Genomic DNA, 19,707 nt, shown 5'->3' with positions numbered 1-19,707 from the left:
CTCTGTGCTGTCATAAGTTATTATTTCAGAGCAGAAGCTGAAATGGCTGGAGAAGAGCAAGTGTACTAGCAGAAGTATAAGTGGACTTCAATATTTCATACTGATACCCTGAGAATTCCGCTGCTAAGCACTGTTTCAGAGTCTGTCTGGAGTAACACTATAGTGAACAGATGTTAAGTTCTCCCATATTCAGACCATTAGATTATTCCATTTTTCCTGCAGGCATTGTAAATCAAAAGCAAGAGGCACCCCATTATGTGCCATGAGACAGTTTTGTTGGCCTTTCTTTCCAAACACAAAGTATTTCTTTATTGCTGGATTGTGGTTTTTTTTTTTTTTCATAGAATCATAGTACAGTTTGGGTTGGAAGGGACCTTAAAGCCCACCCAGTTCCAACCCTCCTGCCGTGGGCAGGGACATCCCACTGGATCAGGCTGCCCAAGGCCCCATCCAGCCTGGCCTTGAACACTTCCAGGGATGGGGCAGCCACAACCTCCCTGGGCAACCTGTGCCAGGGCCTCACCACTCTCATGGTACAGGAATTCTTCCTTATGTCTAGTCCAAATCTGCCCCTCTCCAGTTTATACCCATTCCCCCTCATCCTATCACCACAAGCCTTTGTGAACAGTCCCTCCCCAGCTTTCCTGTAGCCCTTTCAGGTACTGGACGGTCGCTATAAGGTCTCCTTGGAGCCTTCTCTTCTCCAGGCTGAACAAGCCCAACTCTCTCAGCCTGTCCTCATAGGGAAGGTGGTCCAGCCATCTGATCATCCTTGTAGCCCTCCTCTGGACCTGTTCCAGCAACTCCATATCCTTCTTACCTTGAGGATTCCAGAACTGGACACAGTACTCCAGATGAGGTCTCACAAGAGAGGAATAGAGTCACCGAATCAATTCCCTCGGCCTGCCGGCCACGCTTCTTTTGATGCAGCCCGGGATACGGTTGGCCTTCTGGGCTGCAGGTGCATATTGCCGGCTCAGGTCGAGCTTCTCATCAACCACCACGCTCAAGTCCTTCTCCTCAGGGCTGCTCTTAATATTCAGCTGAATGAGTTATTGGATTCATACAGAGGGTAAACATATTTTAATTTGCCAGGAATATTTGGTGCTTTCTAGCTACTCAAACTTTGGTAGATACTCAGAAAAGAAAATTCAGTTCAATCTTTAATGATGCACAACCTGATAGTGGAAGAAGGCAGACAAATTTTAGGTAACCCAAGTATTTGCAATTTTGTCATCTGATCTGTAATATTTATGCATTTTTGCCACATGAAACTGTCAATCACAGTGCCTTTACTATGTAGTTAACATATAACTTACAGGGAATGATAAAACCATTTTATTTAGGATTCTCTCAGCTGTTCCTGTTATCTCATTCAACAGAACAGCCTGCTAGTGATAGACTGGTAGTAATAGTAGTCTATTCAAAGAAATTGACAGGTAAAACAGATTCCTTTGTTTTATTTTGTTCTTTAAATGATTCTGAATCATTGGTGCCATTGTGTGATTTACATCTTTGCAAATATATGCAAATACAGAGTATTGCCATATGGTCTAAGGTCCCCAATGTACTAGTGCTCTACTTGAGTATCTTAGCTAACAGAATAGGAGCCTTTGCCTCTTAACGTTTTATAAATTTCAAAAGACACCATTTTTATTATTTTTCTATGTATAATTTCTGAAAGCGATCTACAATGTTTGAATTATATTAAAGCATCTGAGAGGTCAAAGTCTTTGTTTTGGGAAGGTGTTGAGCTCTCTGTTGCTGGGTTGACATTTTCTTCTCTGGAAGGCAAGAGATCCTCATTTGTGAATTCTCTGGAAAAGCTAGGAGGAGCTGGAAGGTCCATAGTTTGTTTCCATGGTTTTCCAGGACATCTTGGGGGCGGAGATTCTGCACGATCTGTGAGCCCATTAAATAAAGATGTATCAGGAAGAATAAGCGCTTCTGCAGGTGTACTAGATTCTTTACTTGCAACCCCTGGGTTAACTAGCTCTGATGGTCTTTCAGCACTGAATAATGGGAAGGTTTCATTTTGATTAAAAACCCTTTCATCAGACTCCTCAGAAGATTTGAGGTTTGGATGTTTATGTTTACCATTTTTACTGTGTTTTTTATGCCCACACCTATGCCCTATTCTGTGCCCACAACCAACTTCATGCCTATGCCTTTTGTCAGACTCATGATCCTTTGTGTGTCCATGCCTGTGTTTATGCCCATGTTTATGCCTGTGTTTATGCTCAGGTTCACCTTCACTCTTTGGTTCCTGTCCACCGTCTTTTCTTGTTTCTTTGCCAGGCCTTTGACTTTCTTTTTCATTTTTATCAGAACATAAAATTTCTGGCTGTTGTAGTGCAGCAAAGCTTCGGAAAGGTGTGAATCCAGGAGGCCTCCGTACTAATACAGCCTACAAAACATTGCGATAATAGGCATATTTATTGGCATGAGCAAGAACAATAGCTTCAGATTTGGGAAATTCAGAGGTTGGCTCATTGTAATGGCACAGGAGTCATTTAGCTAAAAGATGTTATCAAAGTTTTAAAGTAAAGTAAATAATAAACTTTTCTATCTACAATAAGCTTGGAAACATAAATATCATCCTAAATAACTCTGAAGTATTTTAGCAGTTATATGTTAAAAGAACAATTTATGTATCACTGAAGTTCTGCCAGTTTAATATGGGAATTATACTATAGAGAGGAAAAAGTGTACTGGTTTTAATTCCTGAACAATACAGTTGATTTCTAGGACTATATGTCCCTGCACTTGTTAGTACTTTATACACTCTGATGTATGAAACCAATTTATGCTAAAGGCTAACACATCTTTGAGTTTTCTCAATATCAGAATATACAAAAAATCTGGGTCGTTTTATTATATGAAATATAACTACTTGCAATTATCAGAATTTAAAAACTTCTGATAATGAAAAGATTTCTATTTCATTTTGAAATTTTCAAACTTACCCACTTTCAGGGCTAGTTAATAGTGGAGCTGGGCAGGAAAGAAACTGAAAGGTCTTCCTGCAGAGACTGACAACTCGCAGCAGGAGATCTGGTACTTTACTGATATGAAAGATTCACAGATGGTTTTGAAATCTGTGGGGTTTAATTATTGCATTGCCAAATACATTTTTTACCCTATTTTTAAACCTAGTATGAATCGTAATTCAAGGGGAGCTGATGGAGCTTGATATTTAGAGCTTAACTGATAATGCAAAGGAGTAGTAAACAGGCAGAATATTTTCTTTGTCCTGTTGCCTTTGTGTTTCTCTAATCCCTGTGTTGTCCATTCACTACCTCACCTTGAGGCAAAAGTGACTTTGATATAACAAGTCGCTAAGGTTAGAGGGTGAGAGGGAACATAGTGTGACTGAGCTTGTTAAAAGAACTATGTGTTCCTTTATTTTTGGTACAAAATATGGGATAATTTTGAATGGATAAATAAATTGATTGCCTTTTTTCTGTGTTCTACCTATGATGTTCAGTAATGAAGAGAAATCATACCATTGACCGTTCTGTAGAGCAGTTAACTTGAGGAAGGATTTTATTCTCCCATGGGATCACATGAATACGTGCTTCACATGACAGTGCTGCCTGTTGACAAAAAAAATTGACACATTAAAGCAACAAAACATCAGACACAGAGGAAGAGAGTTGTGCATGAAAAAATCATAATTTTGTAATAATACTTTAAAACACAAATATATTTGGAACTTTACCCAAAAACTTATAAAAGCCATCTTGGTGATGGAGAGAGTCTTCTGCATTGGAATATCCTTTTTGAGGTTAGATTATGCTTACGAGAACAATATAATTCAACTGAATTAGAGTTTTATTCTTGAAAAACTGGATTTGTCATCTCCAGCACTTTTTGAGCACTAACTATTTAATCTTCATTACATTCCTAATATTGTTTGTCGATGGTATTTCTCCTACTAAAACCTGGGAAATGGAGACAGAGAAAAAGGCAATTTTTTTCTATTTGGTGCCTGCTACACTAACAGATTTTAAAACCTCACAGGTAAGTACTGTTCCTATGGTGGGAAAAGAGAGGGGAAATAAAGCCTTTCTTTCCCAGCCAGTTTCCTTGCCAATGGTTTCTAGCCCTATCAGCATGACTTTCTAGTGTATGGAGCACATTTTCCCAGCATCAACAGCGTGCACTCCAAAATTATCATTCCTTTGCATATTGGTATCACTCCAGTCTCATGTTTTCCTTAGCTGCAAGCCTATAGAGTCAGGAGTATTGCAGCTATTTTACTTCACAGCGGCCTCCTTCCCTCCTTTCTTTGATTCATTATTATTGGAGAAAGTTCCTTTTCCTTTGCAGTGATCACTGATCCTACAGCTGGAGTGACTTAGTTTAAGCTTCACGTTTTACCGCCATTGTAACTGGCTTAGGTTGCAAACAGTGAAAGGTGTCCTCCTTGTTGAAACTAAAGTGTACTGAAAGAGATAACGGCACTTGGGATGTGATTTTACTGAAGTGTTTACAATTTCTAGTACAAATGAGTTTGTCTGTTAGGAACATTACTGTTGGCAACAGCACCATTACTTACACTGTCTAACGTGGCTTCACAGTCTTCATTAAGTTGGTCAGACTCTGTCTTTGAGCAGTTTGTCTTCCGGATTGTAAATGTTAAATGGTAGTTTTGTCCTGCGACCACCTGAAAAATAAGTAAGAAGATTCTGTGATAAAGGCATTTTATTGCGAAGGGTTCACAAGAAAGATGTTTTGTTACAAGCTTCTGCTGTTTACATTCTACAGGTCTTGGCCACTGGGATAAGAACATTATTAATGTATTTGGCAGCAAACCTATCTGCTTCTAATCAACTTACTTACTCACTCCAGTTCCTAGTCTCAAAAATTCCAGCACTGAAACTGAAGGAAACAGAAAGGTCAGAATAATATCAGGCCCACAGTTTTAGCTTTCTTTTATTGGATGCCTGTAGTAATTTCATTAATAACAAATGAAATCATTAGAGACACCGCTGTAGAGAGCCAAATATGATGCAAGAAAAGTGGAATGTCAGTAAAATGAAGTGTGTCATGAACAGGCTCAGTTGAAAATGAGCATATTTGCCAAATGTATTAAGGAGAGAAACTGCATGGGTTCAAGAATGTGCCTGGTACGAGTTCACTTACTATTTTTTACAAAGCCCAAGATAATGTATCTTGCTGCAAAGACAGGAGGCAAAACATGAAATTCTGTCTGTCTTAAATCTATTTAAAAAATGTATGCCTGCTAATATCAATCATAATAGTAAAAGTGAGAAAGAAGAAAAATGTTTGAAAGAAATAAAAAGGTTTAAAAAAAGAAAAAGCACAGATCTTAGTAAGATAACATGAGCTATTTAGAAAAACTCTCGTGTACTTTTAGTGCCTTCTCCTGTGGTGTCCCTCATGCTCAGGAGAGGCTGTTGACAATGCATTTTCTGAACTACTTCACTGTCTTATTTTAAATTCTGCCCTAAACTCAGTGTTGACATGTTGGGGCATTAAACAAAGCAAGTGCAAATGCTGACCAATATTATCCTGTGATTTCTTGTTCTTCTTTATCCAGATTTATTTATCTGTATATCTGAAGTTACGCACAGCTGTTCTTTTGTGAACCTAGCTGGTGCATTATTAGCAGCAGAATCAGTATATAAATTAACAGATTTCTAAGGGAAATCGGGAAGCCCCATTTCTTGGAGCTTACAGCTGTTGCAGGGTGGACAGTGCCTAAAATAACAGAGTGTTGGTGTGGCGGATCGAGTGGGTAGTTTTTACTTCTCTGCTTTAAAAGTCTAAGGTACGTTACAAAGACTGGTAAGAAGTGGGGTAGGTATCCAGAAATCAGATATCCCAAGTAAACCTTCTTCCCATGCTTTTAAAATCATGTTATTTAAAGAAAAATTTAAAAAAATCAAGAGGTGAGAGACTTTTATATAAGTTATGAAGGCAAGCCAAGATGGATAAAATTTTGCAAGAAAAATTGCATGGATATTTCAGTTACTACGTGTATCAACACTTAGAGAAAAAGTAATATTTCAAACTTGAATGCAAAGTTTAGCTAACACTTAGCTCAGACCAGTAATACCACCATGTCTATTCCTCATCACTGGTATATCCCAACCTGAACTGTCGCTGTCTCGATTTCTCCGCTTTTATAGTAGAAATCATCGTTGCTCTCCGAATTATACTTCTCCATAGAAGCCTTCAGTAGTTCCTTCAGTTCTGGACTGTCTTTTGGGATAATCTTCAAACAACCAGTGAGAATGGCAGGATTTACCGATTCTTCAACTGAAAGAAACCAACAGATTTCAGATCTAAGGAACAAAAGATTTGGCAGAGATATAGGCTGGGAAAAAAACACTTATAAAGCCCTGTCTTGAGTCTTATCAAATGAAACCAAAATATCTGAGTTTTATATCATCAGCATTATCATATCTTGGTTATCTAAAAGAGCACTACCTCAGCATCTACTGCCACATTGGATGCTTAACCACCATTTTCTCACAGAAACAAGAATTTTGTGTACCAATTATGGGTAGCTAGCAACTAAAGAGAGGGAATATCCACATATATGGGAGGATCTGAATCAGGTGAAATGAGGTATGTCTTATTTGCCATGAATGAGTGTGTTGAAGAATCTAATTATAATTTCTTGAAGAAAAACAAGCCTGAATGGGTGAGAATACAGCACTTACTACATGGAGTAGTGCTGGACTCCCTGTTCTAAAGCTCTGGAGCTGTCATCATCTGTGTCCGCATAGACAGCTGGAGAAAAGAAGTAACCATTTGGGATTTGACTGCAAAAAGTTCTAAGTAATTTATTTATTGGGGGAAAAAATAAGCCACTAACACATCAAATGTAAATATAACCGCGGAATATGAAATGAACAATGAGAGTATCAGTAGGTGAATTACCCATTTTGGACAAAATCTTAAAGCCCCCAATTCCTTTGCATTTCAAAAGCATAGGTTGGAGCTCCTTGGAAACTTAGAAGTCACTACTTCTTTACACAACATGGTAGTAACTCACTTGTGATTGTGAAGGAATTAATTTTTGTAGGACAGTTATAGTCTTTGCTTTTGTATCTGTTAATCTCCAAATGAGAGTTAGCAACCAGCTCCATGCTATAGGAATAGGACATTTTACAAATGATGAAATATACATTTCATTTGTGTGTGAAATACTTGTCACAGAAGAGTTACTTTCTCTAGTTATTATCTGTTTTCATTTCTTGCAATTTTTTTTGTCTTCTTTTTTTTGTTATAGTGGTTAAAAAACATTGACAATAGCTGAACTTTTAAAATTGATAGTGCTTATTACATACCTGGAAGCTTGCACTGGCTTTGAATATCTACAATCTGCTCCTGAAGATTTTCATATGCTTTGGCCTCACATTTAGCTACACGCTGGAGTGAAAAACCCAAAACATCTACTTATTATTTAGAAATAATTAACAAGCTCACATCCTAATACCTTCATACTAACAGAATAAGTCAAGTATACTACTAATAATTCCTTCCTGTCTTCAATATACTGGGAGCAACAAGCCTGACAGACAATCTGCAGAGTCTATAAATGATCAGGGTTCAAAAGGACAACTCAGAGAAAATAAAACCATAAAAGAGAAGCTAAGTGAACTATTTATATGTGTTCATTACAGAAGGAAATGGGGAACTTTACAAACCAGAATCTTATTTTACGGAGAATTCACTGGAATGTCTGTCTCAAACTGTAAAGACCAATAAGATTATGCAATTAACAAATCAAACATTACTGGGTTTCTTGTATTTACTCAGGTGTCCTAAAGGAGCTATGGTAGATGACTTGCTTAAAATTGCCTTGATATATTGGGGCTGAAGAAAGCAGATGTTGATTCTGTTCTTTTTAAAGAAATGTTAGAGACCCATAAAACTGATGGCTGTACCATTCAAGTGACTGGAAATGGTAGTAAGGAGAGAAATGGGGTGCATGAATACATCGAGACTGAGGTTTTTGTTGTAAACACAAGTTGGATTTTGCAGATTTGTCAGCGTTCTTCAAAAACATCAACGAAAGTGGGTGAAGTTGATAAAGTATACAGAGATTTAAAAAAAGTACAGCCCTTTATCAAAGACTTTAAAGGAAACCGGTCAGCTGTAGAATAAGAAACCTGCTAAAATTCAGGATCGAGATCTTAGGGCTATGACAGATACTTAAAAGTGTCACCCATCAAGACATCTGCCTAACAGTGTTTTAGAAAAAATAATGTAAAAATAATGTCAAGGCTTCTTATTCAAGGTTAGAGCAGGTGATATCATGCCCTGAATACAGGGTGCAATTCTGGTCATCCCATTTCAAAATGAATAGTACAGAGCTGAATAAAGGTATGGAATGACTTTCATGGAATTTGGTCATTCCAAGGTATGGAATATTCTTGGAGTATCATATTTTTAGAATATCTGTCAATGATCTATTAACAGGGTTGCTTAACAGTTCAGGAGGTACATGATAAAGATCCGCTCCCACAAACAAAAGCAGTACTTGAAGGAAGTAGCATTCCCCTGTTATGTGCGTGGACAGAAGTTGCTGCCTCTCGGTGACAGGTTGGGAAACTCAGACTAAGCAGGTTAAGTAACTTGCTTAAGGTTTGAGGGCAAGTGTGGGTAATGGAGAGATTTGCTTCAATTAGTCTGATTCTCACTCTCCTGTTGTTTACCACAGTGTAGTCATTCTTTGCTTTTTTGATCAAAGCTTCTGAAACATTCTTGAGACATCCAAGGAGTAATTTCAAAAAAGGAGAGGCTCTTGAACGTAACACTCAACAGTGCAACTTCCACAACGGCTGAAACAGATGAGTCAGAACGCTTGTGGTTCCTCCCCTCCCATTTACCACCATTATTCATCATGACTCTACCTTGTATTTGCAGGCACATTTGTGTGATCCTGCAGTGAGCTGGTTCAGGGAGGCTGGTTGAAACAGCAACTCATTGGTTGTGGTACAGTTAATTCTCTTCCAGGTAGAGAAGCAGAGGAAGTACCCGCTTTTGCAGGACTATGTAGCTAGAGCATGTATGTTTGTTAATAAATTTCTTTTGAAGCTCTATTCTTTGGTATATGGCAGAGGTTAAGTAAGAATTCAGCTACTTATTTTTCTCCGGAAATATGTCTTAAGCTGGAAAAATGGTGCTAATTTTAATTATTGCCTTTTGGTTTATACCCGAGTAACTCCTTGAATATCTGGATAGGACCTTCCCAAGAGATTTATTATTTGGGTGAAACTGTTTAGATTCCATAGAGTAATCTCTCAAAATTTCAGTGATCATCTTAGTCACTAATTCAGGAGAAGGCATGGATGTTCTAGTTGCATAAACACACAGTTATCTATAAGCCTGGATTTAAACTTCATTCACAAAATGAAGCAAGACTATAAATATTTTCTTAAGTTAGATCTCAATGATTATTTGTTAATATGATATTTTCTTGATAAACAGATTTTGAAGATTACTTACACCACTAGGAATGACTTTGCACTCTGGAGTTAAGTCTTGAAACTGGTCTTTGGAGCAATTAGTCTCCTTGATTTCGTATTTAATTATGTAATTCCATCCAGCTACCACCTGGAACAGATATTTAGGAAACACATTATGTGAACCAATACAAACTTGGAAGTTAAACTATTAAATGCGATTGGCAAAGAAAGCAAAACTACTTTTGTAGTGCATTCCATCCATCAAGTCACTTTGCAGTCATTGAGCCATGGACTATTCATGGATAGAAAAAAAATCTTGTAAGTGTGATACAGAAAGTAAACTAAGTCATGCGATATTTTAAGTCCACTTTGTATTTGGATTCCACTTCTCCTGGCGAGCCTGAGCCTCATAATGCTTGGTTTCTTGCACTTTTCTCCCAAGTATCTGTTACTTATTACTCCCAGTGACAGGAAGCTGGTCTAGATAGATGACCACACTAATACAGCTTGGCAAGTTCTGTGTTCCTGACCGTGGGACATATTTAAACAGTATCTGAATAATGTAACTTTATACTGCTGGCATCATTTGTTACTGAGTGTCCTGCATTAATCATCTACCTATAATTGTCTCTGTCTTGGGCTTAACCTTCCCCTGTCTGCTGTTTTGTCCAGATTTGTGACCCTTCTTTTCATTTGCTCTCCAGGAAGCCTTTCAGTTTTCCTCACTGTAACTACTGCTTCTCACCCATGAAATCTCTCCGTGTCAGCATTGGGTCCGGTAGCATTGAATTAAAAAGGGGAAATAAGAATCAAACATGGGAACTTTCCATCTGAGATCAATTAAAGCGGAGGGCTCTGACTCGTCTCTGTTGGCCAGAAGTGACATGATGGTTCTCTTTCCAGTTTCTCTATTGCAGCCTGTCTGTGACATTTTGCCATGTGGCTTGAATGTTGTGCCAGCTTGTCTCTCAGCTAAGAGGATCATTGCCATCAGTAAATAGAAAGTAGACAGTCTGAATTAAATCATGGGTCAGCTTGTCATGAGACCAGAAGATGCTTTTTGGCTAAGTAAATACATACACACTCTAAGACAAAGGGCCTGTATTTGGTGTTGAGTTATATACCAGTTAAAAACTAAATAAAAAATTTTACTTTCTAGCAGCATCACACTAATCCATAGGAGAGCCTTTCACGCAAATAATTGTTACGTGGAATACCAGACAACATGGAATTTCTGTGACCTGAGCAATTATTTCTTGTAAAGCAGCTATTCCTGTGTGCAGCAATCTTTCAGCAAGTGACACGCTGGCTTTTTGGTTTTCTTATCCATTTTGCCTATATGGGGCTCACTCATCCTATAGCATATAGCAGCTGCTGACATATGGGTCTCATTGCATTGCAATAGCATAGATGCCTGCTGCTGTTTGAGAGGCTGTGGAGTGTTTGGGACATCTGTGCAGGCTGGCAGTTTTGGCACAGAACCTAGTAGAGATCCGCTCCTGCTGGAGTTTCACAGAGAAGCCAAGTGGAATATCCAAGAGCATCTGTGATGACACAAGATGCCCGTGTCAGCACTGAATGCAAATAAACTGGTGCTAAACACTGGTTAAATGCAACTGCAGATAAAGAAAAAAAATATGTTTAATATCAGTTTGTAAAGCTGACAGCTCTGAAAATCCAGTAGGTAATGGTTTATGATTCCTTATAAATGAAGGCAATTATTTACAGAGTCTAGTATGTTTTCATTATGAAATATAAACCACCTTAAGACCAGAAACATACATAAAACAACCAAGGTGCCTTGTTTGGGGTTTTTTGTGGTAAAATTTAGAGAAAAACCATGTACAAACCTGTCTTCTAGCTTCCTTTATTTCCACAAGCTTAAAAAGGATGGGTTCAGCACTGTGCCTGTTAAACTTTTCAACGGCTTGTTTCAGAATGTCTGACACTTCTAAACCATCACTCGATATAGGATGGAAGCATCCGAGACACATAGCCTGAGCAATTCTTATCTTTGGCGTAGCTGGAAAAGAAGCAAATCAAAATATATAGGGCTTCATGTGAAACAGCCTCAGGTTTTAATGTTTCCTATCTGGGAATGAGAGAAAAGTTTTGATGAGTAAGAACCTTTCCTGCTTTTAATCGGAGTCATCACCAAAACTCACATTTCAGTTTCAGGGCCTGCAAAGACATTCATTGTATAGAAACATGCTTTGGTGTGTGGTGCTAAGGGCCATCCATGACATTAGGACCCAGGCATGGTTTCAGCAGTGAACTTGATCCAAAGGAGTGAGTTCAGGAGTTATTGAACCTCTGAAACATCTTGTGTGTAGTTTTGACACCATTAAGGAAGGGTCATCCCTCATTCAGTCAGGGAAGAGCCAGTGGAGGCTACAACTAAGATATTCTTCAGGTCCTTCAGCTCACCCACTGTGCACAGCTGCTTACGATCCTCACCATGTTTCAGGATGGGAAATTTGACAGGAGTGTTTTGGCTCACCCATATGAACTGCTCTGACTGTGAGCTCCTTAGGGACTGTAGTGGAACTATTCTACTGCTGTGCTGTTTGAACTCCCCCTGCCAGTCGTTGTGGCTGCCAGTTACCACTTGGTGGTACCTTCCGGCTTAACCAACCAGATTGGCTGTGGATAGACAAGCTTGACGGGGATGCTCAAACTTCTGTTTTCTTCTACTAATCCTATTAACTCTCTTTCCTTTCTAGTAATCATGGATTGGATTTTCATAAATTAATTTTATAGTTCAGTACATAAATTAATTTCATGATTCAGTGAGCTTGAGAATGAAAGTGGGACAATATGTGGTCTCTGTGGAATTGAAGTAAAATTTCTGTGCCTGATCCTCAGCTGCCATAGACTGGCTTTAATGGAGTTATGCCAACTTGCCCCAGCCAGGAAACCAGTCCACGGCCGATATGATCAAACAGTTCCACCAAGAAGGCTGAACTGTGTAGTACCTAGCATGGTGGGGAAATCGCTCCCCAGTTAGGGTCTATTGTTTCAGTCTTTGTTTCAGTTCTTTGGATTTGATTTGGCTCCTCTGTGCACGTGGAAAATCTCAGTGTAAGCAACACTGTTTAGTCTTAGCTCTCAACGGGTACTTGAGCAAAGTCTGGCCCTTTGTATTTCTAGCATCACTTATTTTGACTCAGTAATGATAAATATATACCTATTACAGAAAAATGTGACCATGTTTTCAGGGAGTGAGATGATAAAACAACAGTACACCCAGTTCTAAGTTGACTATGATCTCAGCATTTTCATAAGTGCTGAACAAATGTGTATTCTTTTTTTCAGAATTACTGTAACTTGGTAATAAGAGATGAGCTGCTTAGGCTGAATACACGGTTCATTTAATTTACATATTTTATTTTTTTTTTAGCTTTCTGAGCCGAGATTCAAACACAATTTTCCCCTGCACTCTCCGTGGCATCCACACACCTTTTCCGGGCCGCTAGATGTCAACATTGCCCTACGAATATGTCTGAACTCAGCGGCGTTCATCCCGCAGCAGAGCACGGAGGTTGTGCTCACTGCAGTTCCTAGAAGGACACTGGCTGTAGGCATAGCCATTTAGGCTTTAAACAAGATAACTAGGAATAAAACCCGAAGATAAGTTGCCAAACCTCTCAGAACTCGTAGTAAATATTTCTGTAGTTCATATGCACTTAACTGCACCAAAGTTAATATCCTCCCTGCTACCAACGAGATGGATATTTTTAAAACCATCTTGGATATCTTACATAAACTCCAGGCACAGGCACATGGAGGTCTCAGTTGCAAAGCTTTAAAACCATGCAATCTCTTTCTAATAAAGGAAATTACGATGTGAACATAATAGTCACACATGAATATCTTATAGGCAAGAAATGTAGTACTGCTTATTGCTCAGATAGAAAAGATATTACAGTCTCTTACGCATTTACATCACTGCTAGATTTTTATTTTGTAGATGAAATTGTTTTTCTCTTTTATGTTTGGGGGTAAATATTTGTCTTGATAAACTGTAACAAAAATAATTTAGTACTTTTTACTTTGGAGAACATTATGGTACAACTTTGTCATATAACTTTTTTTTCTAATATTTTCTGGTACAATTTTATACTTGAAGTAGGAACAGAAAATTTAAGTGTAACAAGTTGTATCTAGTCTCTAAGTTACTGATATGCTTTTGGTCTTAAGCAAATTTATTTTAACTTGGTATAATTCCAGTGTTTGAAGAAACTACAGACACATGTGGCAGCTTCCACTACCCTGGAGAGAAACTGTCAGTGCTTCCCCGACTTAGACTATATATGTATAACAGTGAAGTGAAATTTTATCTTTAGCAAGTAGTTGCCTACAGAAGATTATTTATAAATGTTTGAATGGAATGATAAGGAGTTTCCTACCTTTAAAATTTCCTGGAAGTCTCAGTATTATATTTTTCGCATTCTTATGTGTCAACGTACATGTTAAATGCTGCCCCAAACAGTTACTTACCTGGAAAAATTTTGCAGTCTTGTGAAATGTTACTTGTTTTTTCAGCATCGTTCATGTAAACTCGGGCAGTGCATTCTCCTCTTTTCTGCAAGAACACACGACCACGTTTGTATTAAACTTGCTGAAGAAAAATATGGTGCTGTATGTTCCTGTGGCTATTGAACAAAGCTGACAGTTTCAAGTTGAGTTTAGGGAAGAAGTTCAAGTGTACATTTGCAGTAATGCCTAATTTGCTATTTTGTTACTGGAAAAGGAATGGTTTTGTTGATTTTGAGTAGAGTAGGTGATGAACTGAACAGATAATTCGAAAGATTGCTTTGTATCATGATTGATGCCTATTTATTAACTGTAATATTTACAGTCAGAATAACAGAAATGAACATAAAGTCTGTATAAATTGTGTATTTACCTAATTTCCTCTCTGACAGTACAAGATATGTAGCAATGACCATGGTATTCCACATTGATTCAAATGATACCATCTCCATGACTCCTTTCTTTGCATTGTCTACTGTGTGAAATAACAGTCACTGCCACTAGAAATGCGCAGTGTTCCTGCACACTGTGTGTGCCCAACGGTACCTCCTCTAGCTGCTCTTTAGGAGCACGAGCCAGACACGCTTTGCACTGCTAAGAACCCTCTGGTAAATTTTCTGCCATAGTGGATTCCACGTCAGTATTTTTGTTGGTGCAGATCTGAAGTCAATTTGGTTATGCAAGCTTCCGTTATGTATAATTAATAGAAAGTTCTACAGCCTTCACACTCACAGTATATCTTACGTTGAATTTATTGTGAGCCTTCATTTTGAAGTGCTAAATTGTTCACTTCTGTACATGCTCAGGATTATAGTGGTAAACTCATGATTATAATGGTTAACTACAGAGTGTTAAACATTTCTGTACTGTACTTTAGTCCTATAAGGTCTCAAAAGAAACACAGCTAAACACTTAAATTCTCTACTCTATTTTTCCGCAGGCAACCACAGTCCTGGTCATTATGCTGATGCTTCTGTACAGAGGACGTTTAAAGAGGACAGGTACTTACTGCTTCTGCAGGTACTTTGTAATCACAGTCTTGCCAGATTTTGTTTTCCTCAGTGGTACAAGTAGTTTCTTGTATTCGATATTTCACGTAGAATTGTGCGTCAGGACCTGCCTGGATAAAAATAACGTGCATGTCATCATTTGCATAGTAATAAATCAAGTGAAAAGATAAGAGCTTCAAAAGGTAAATACTGTCCATTTGTTACCTTATATTTTATAGTATGGTTTCAGATTAGCTGCTGGTCTCCACACAAAGTCTTCCAAATCTTGGTAGTTTAATAATTAACTTCTCTAATTATATTACTGAGCTCTTACCTACAATTACAATATGTTGACACAATAGATGTAATATGCTCAACTACCTTCATTTTAACTTGCGGTACCGAGGGTTTTAGGACCAGAAAGAAGTGATTAGGTTTTATGCTCATATTCGAGTGTACTCCAAACAAGCAAATCTGGGTTGCTGCTTAGATAGCATAATTACCAGCTTGAACTGTTCTCCTGTCTGACTCCCTCGCTCTCACTCTTGGCCTCCTCCCAGATCTGTCTACTTTCCTTCTGTACAACTCTATGGGAAGCCCCAAACCAGCAGCCCGTAGCCCCCAGGCAGCCTGGCAGTGCCCAGACTGGTAACAGGGTACTTAAGCTGCTTTGCCTACTGAGAGAAGGGGTCGAGGAGGGCATATGCTCTGGAGGCAGCCTTTGGCAGTGCCTGCTGTTTTCCTGTAGGCATTGGGCTGAGCTGCCCATGAGGGCAGCCTCAGGAATGCTGTAAGGTGAAACACAGGCAAAGAATTAAGCAAAGTTTGGCCTGGCTGGTGGAAATGTTTCTGATGCTGGTAAATCAGTAGAGGGCATTTTCTCCTTGCCGTAAACTGAGAAGTGAGCCTGTGCCTACAGGTAACATTAACACACTGCACGGTTTGTGTTTCATCCTTTAGAGGAGATACAAAGCCAGAATTGCTGACCTTTTACTGCTACTAAAAACACTCTGCCAGTGTGCCTTTTCAAATATCTGTTGCTGTACTTCAACATTGCTTATCCTCAAACAATACTGCTGGGGGAATTAAATGATAATTCTTGCCTTAGTGGTACCAAGAAAGTGAAGCTGAGCTGATGTGGGTGGAATAGACTGTATTTACACTGGTGTAGGTAAAAGCAGAATTATATATTGTGTTCTCTCAGTTCCTGTTGTGTATTGCTGCAACTACAGAGAGGTATATGGCCTGATGTAATGGCTGCAGGCTGTAAAACAGGATGAAAAGGCCTCTAAAAAGATAATAGACTTAATCCTCAACAGGTATAAATTGACACTTATGGAACTGCATCAGATTATACTGTCTGGATATGGACTACAGCAGAGCCAAATTCCATTCTCTTTTATAGTGTTCTAAACCTGCAGTAAATCAGCTTAGTGAGTAAATGAAATATGTGAGAAAAGACATTTTTTCCGTATTTGTTGTTGGTCAATTTCATTATTGTTATTATGAACAGCTATGTCTTTAACTGGGGCTGGTTCAGTCTTTCACCAGTCAGCTTTTATGTTTTATTACCTTATCAATAATGGATGTACATGAATATGTAATGACCAGTATTTTAATTAATGCATTCCAAATTGTGAGACTGGCGATGAGTAAAATCTATACTCTTTTCAGAAAAAGAATGTAGAATATCGGGAAATCTCTATTGCAGATTTCTTTTCTCTGTTTTTTTTACTTAACATCATAGTCAGATCAATGATTCAAAGTAACAATTGATTTCCACCTCAGATCATTTAAGAAAAGGAAAGATGGATATCTAGAGAAGGAAAGATGAATAATAATTGAAATAAATATGTATTCTTTAAAATTAAAACATTGTTCAAGATAAAATACCGAAATTAATGTATTTCCCTTGGGAACATTCAGCAAAAGGAAGGTTGTGTTACAGCTCTGACATGAGGACCTCTGCGTTTGGCTATTCATTTGTTTGGCGTTAGTTATAAAAAGGCTTTTCCAGATTTTAGTCTTTGTCACTACATGCTAAAATCTCCCCAGTCTGAAAACAGGAAAACCAGAGGGAAGTTGCCAAGAGACGTGGGTAGTTTGCTTTAAAGTGTTTGGAAATCCATGTCTCTGAGGTAAATTTCTATCTGGATGAAAGTGTCTTGTGATTTTGGAGTGCAAAACATTCTCTCTGACACCGGGTATCTTGTGTTTTACATCTGAAAATCCAATCCAGTAGAAAAAATGCTAATGTTGTTTTCAAGTAAAGTAATGCTTGTCATTATTATGGTAATATCATCTTTATATGCCTCTCGGAAGTAAATACTCTTTTGTTACATTACCTATACAGAAGGACTCCAGGCAAAGGATCATGTTTCATTCTTTTTCTTCTATAATTTTAGCTGTCACCCTGTTTGACTGAAATACCACCGAGTGCTTTTAGATAGATCTGTGACTCAGGACTAGTGTCAATCAAATAATTCACAAGCAATTTACTCAGAGTATTGTCAAATTGTATCAGGTCATTTTTTCTCATGTTTGGTACCAGTTCTTCCCAAATCAAAAGAATATTTAGAGTTTTTAGTAAGTGCATTTTTTTGCCGTTGGTCTGAAAACCTTATTGATGATGGAAAGGTGTAGAATTCCCAATAGGGAAAGGAAAAATACTGTATGGACTACTAAGACAAATTGTACTAGTGATAGAAATTTTCTGTTCTTTAGTCCTTGCATCAATAAGCAATTCACCAGCACACATAGTTCCATTTGTAAGAACACAGTATACATCCCTGCTTGTCATGGTAATGAGTATCTTACTGTGCAAGCCATTTCTTTGATTTTTTTAAAGCGTTTTTGGAAGACACTTTGCTATCATGCTTGCTCTTTTATGAACGAGATGGAGATAATCTGATTCAGGGCACATAAACAATTCCAACATTATTTTTTTTTTTTTTAAAAAAAAAGTCTACTTACAGTTCTCTTGGCTTCCATCACCATGTGTAGAGCAAATTGATTACCACTTTCTCTGTCACCATTGTATTTCTTCAATGCTGCATCGACAGCTTTAAAAACATCAGGGTCATCGCAGTCTGAAAACTCAAATGGAAGAGGGGTGGCTCTGATAGAGAAAAAACTACAGCAGAGCAATAGTACAATGAAAGGCTTCATAATTAGACAAAAAAAGGCTCCCTGAATTAGAAAGCTCGTTAAAAGCAAAATGGAAAAAGAATGCCTGACAAGGTTTTAGTCAACTCTTCTGTTTTTCAGGAGCAGTAGTTAAGTAAACAGAATGAGTGAGTTGCTGGGGTTGGTTGGTTCTCATCATACCCTGTTTATACTGCAAATAAACTTCTGAGTTTATCTAAATAAACTTTGTGTGGTCACCAGAATGACACTAAGGTTATCCACCTGCCATCAAGATAACAGGCTAAATGCCTGCAGCTGGGTTTAGACTAAGCAATATAGCCCCCGAGCGAGGGAGAAAGCAGTGTTTGTAGCTTTCTGGCTTCTTAATGTCTAAACAGCTCTTGAGAATGAATGTTAGAAGCCTTAACTAAAACACCCAAGAAGGTCACAGTAGCAATGAAGTTCTGGTTCTGGACAACAGCCCTGTAAGTGTTATAGTTCTGTTTAGCATTCAGACTGCAATAGTTCTGAGAAGTCAGAACGTGTTTGAAAGAAGTCTTTGAACGGGTGCATGTCATTGAATGCTGTGTAACTGTTCAGTAATGCTTGATAATCCTTATCCTTCCTGCTACTATTGGAAACGTTGAGCTTTGCTACCATGTGGAGACTGTCTTTGGACTGTGGATTAGTCAGTCTTCATAATGTTTTTTTACCTTTACAGCTAGGGAAAATAATGGCTAAGGACAAGGAATTAAATAACGTTGCTTGTTTCTGGCAGAGCCAGAGCTAGTGCTGGCTGGGAACATCTGCTGCTTGTCTCCAGTGTTGAGCACCAAATAGCTTTGAGTCTGTGAACACCTTGGGATTGTCTCAGCTCCAATGTTCCAGTTGTGTCTTGCTATAAGTTTTGGTTAAAGACAATGCGCTTTTGAGACTTTGTGGATAAACTATGCCTGAAATAAGGTTGTTGGTGCATGATTACACACTTTAAAAATCAGACAGCCTTCACTCTACTACACAAAATCCTTTCCCAATTTTGTTTCTTTTTCTTCAGTGTAGCCCTCACACTACGTTTTACTTTATGCCATCAAAAAGCTAATTTGTGGACCAAATTACTTTTTTTTTTGAGATTAATTCCCATGCTCTTGCTCATGAGAACTGTTGTGAGCTAACTTGCTGGGGTCTGTCTGAAGGGACTTTACCTTCTTGGGGGGGGGGCTAGAGTATGAAGAGACACCTGTATTATTTTTTCTACCTCCTCCCAACACAGCTTCCAGTGAGGAAGGTTCAGGGATAAAGAAAATATTCACATGAAAGAGTTATTACATGCATCTGCTTTTTTCCTCCCCTGAAGGTAATGATGAACTATATGAAAAGGGTTTTGTTTGGTTGTAGTATTTCTGGTATAACACCACCAGCAAGTGTAGCAGTGGAAGTCTGTGTGCAGGCCACCCTGCAGTGCTACAGTACACGTCATCCACCTTTCTAGATAAAGGTGGTAACCTGACCACCATTAAACAATGTGTGCTGGAGTACACCTCGTAGGTGTTTACTGGGCACCTCAACATTCATAGTAAGAAAAAAGACAAGCCTTCAGCAACTGTGTC

General features: G+C 38.4%; 1 protein-coding gene across 2 annotated transcripts; it reads right to left on the bottom strand.

Moving 5' to 3' along the window:
• Positions 1-1,444: 1,444 nt before the first annotated feature.
• Positions 1,445-18,286, bottom strand: KNG1 (kininogen 1). 2 transcript variants are annotated; one of them, XM_054074169.1, is made up of 11 exons: positions 17,948-18,279; positions 14,995-15,105; positions 13,950-14,034; positions 11,300-11,472; positions 9,490-9,597; positions 7,326-7,407; positions 6,122-6,288; positions 4,562-4,669; positions 3,507-3,596; positions 2,251-2,407; positions 1,445-1,902 (listed from the first exon to the last, which is right to left on the bottom strand). In XM_054074169.1, exons 1-11 carry the CDS (start codon positions 18,140-18,142, stop codon positions 1,703-1,705), a joined length of 1,476 nt encoding a protein of 491 aa, XP_053930144.1. In that variant the 5' UTR covers positions 18,143-18,279; the 3' UTR covers positions 1,445-1,702. The 2 variants fall into 2 exon arrangements, with proteins under 2 accessions (XP_053930144.1, XP_009557610.2); XM_009559315.2 differs by having other exon boundaries at positions 1,445-2,407; positions 17,948-18,286.
• Positions 18,287-19,707: the final 1,421 nt, after the last annotated feature.

This window comes from Cuculus canorus, chromosome 9 (genome assembly GCF_017976375.1).
Source record: "Cuculus canorus isolate bCucCan1 chromosome 9, bCucCan1.pri, whole genome shotgun sequence".
NCBI lineage: Eukaryota > Metazoa > Chordata > Aves > Cuculiformes > Cuculidae > Cuculus > Cuculus canorus.
The sequence above is the reverse complement of the archived record's forward strand: the minus strand, read 5'-3'. Positions and strand labels throughout refer to the sequence as shown.

What these genes read in the sequence shown, in the direction of transcription:
- KNG1 (XM_009559315.2), bottom strand. Translation starts at nt 18,142, where the DNA reads ATGAAGCCTTTCATTGTACTATTGCTCTGCTGTAGTTTTTTCTCTATC. An exon ending in GCAAAGTCATTCCTAGTGGT is followed by an intron (nt 7,408 to 9,489) that starts GTAAGTAATCTT and finishes TTTTCACTCCAG; the next exon opens with CGTGTAGCTAAATGTGAGGC. An exon ending in GCTCTACAGAACGGTCAATG is followed by an intron (nt 2,408 to 3,506) that starts GTATGATTTCTC and finishes AATGTTTTGTAG; the next exon opens with GCTGTATTAGTACGGAGGCC.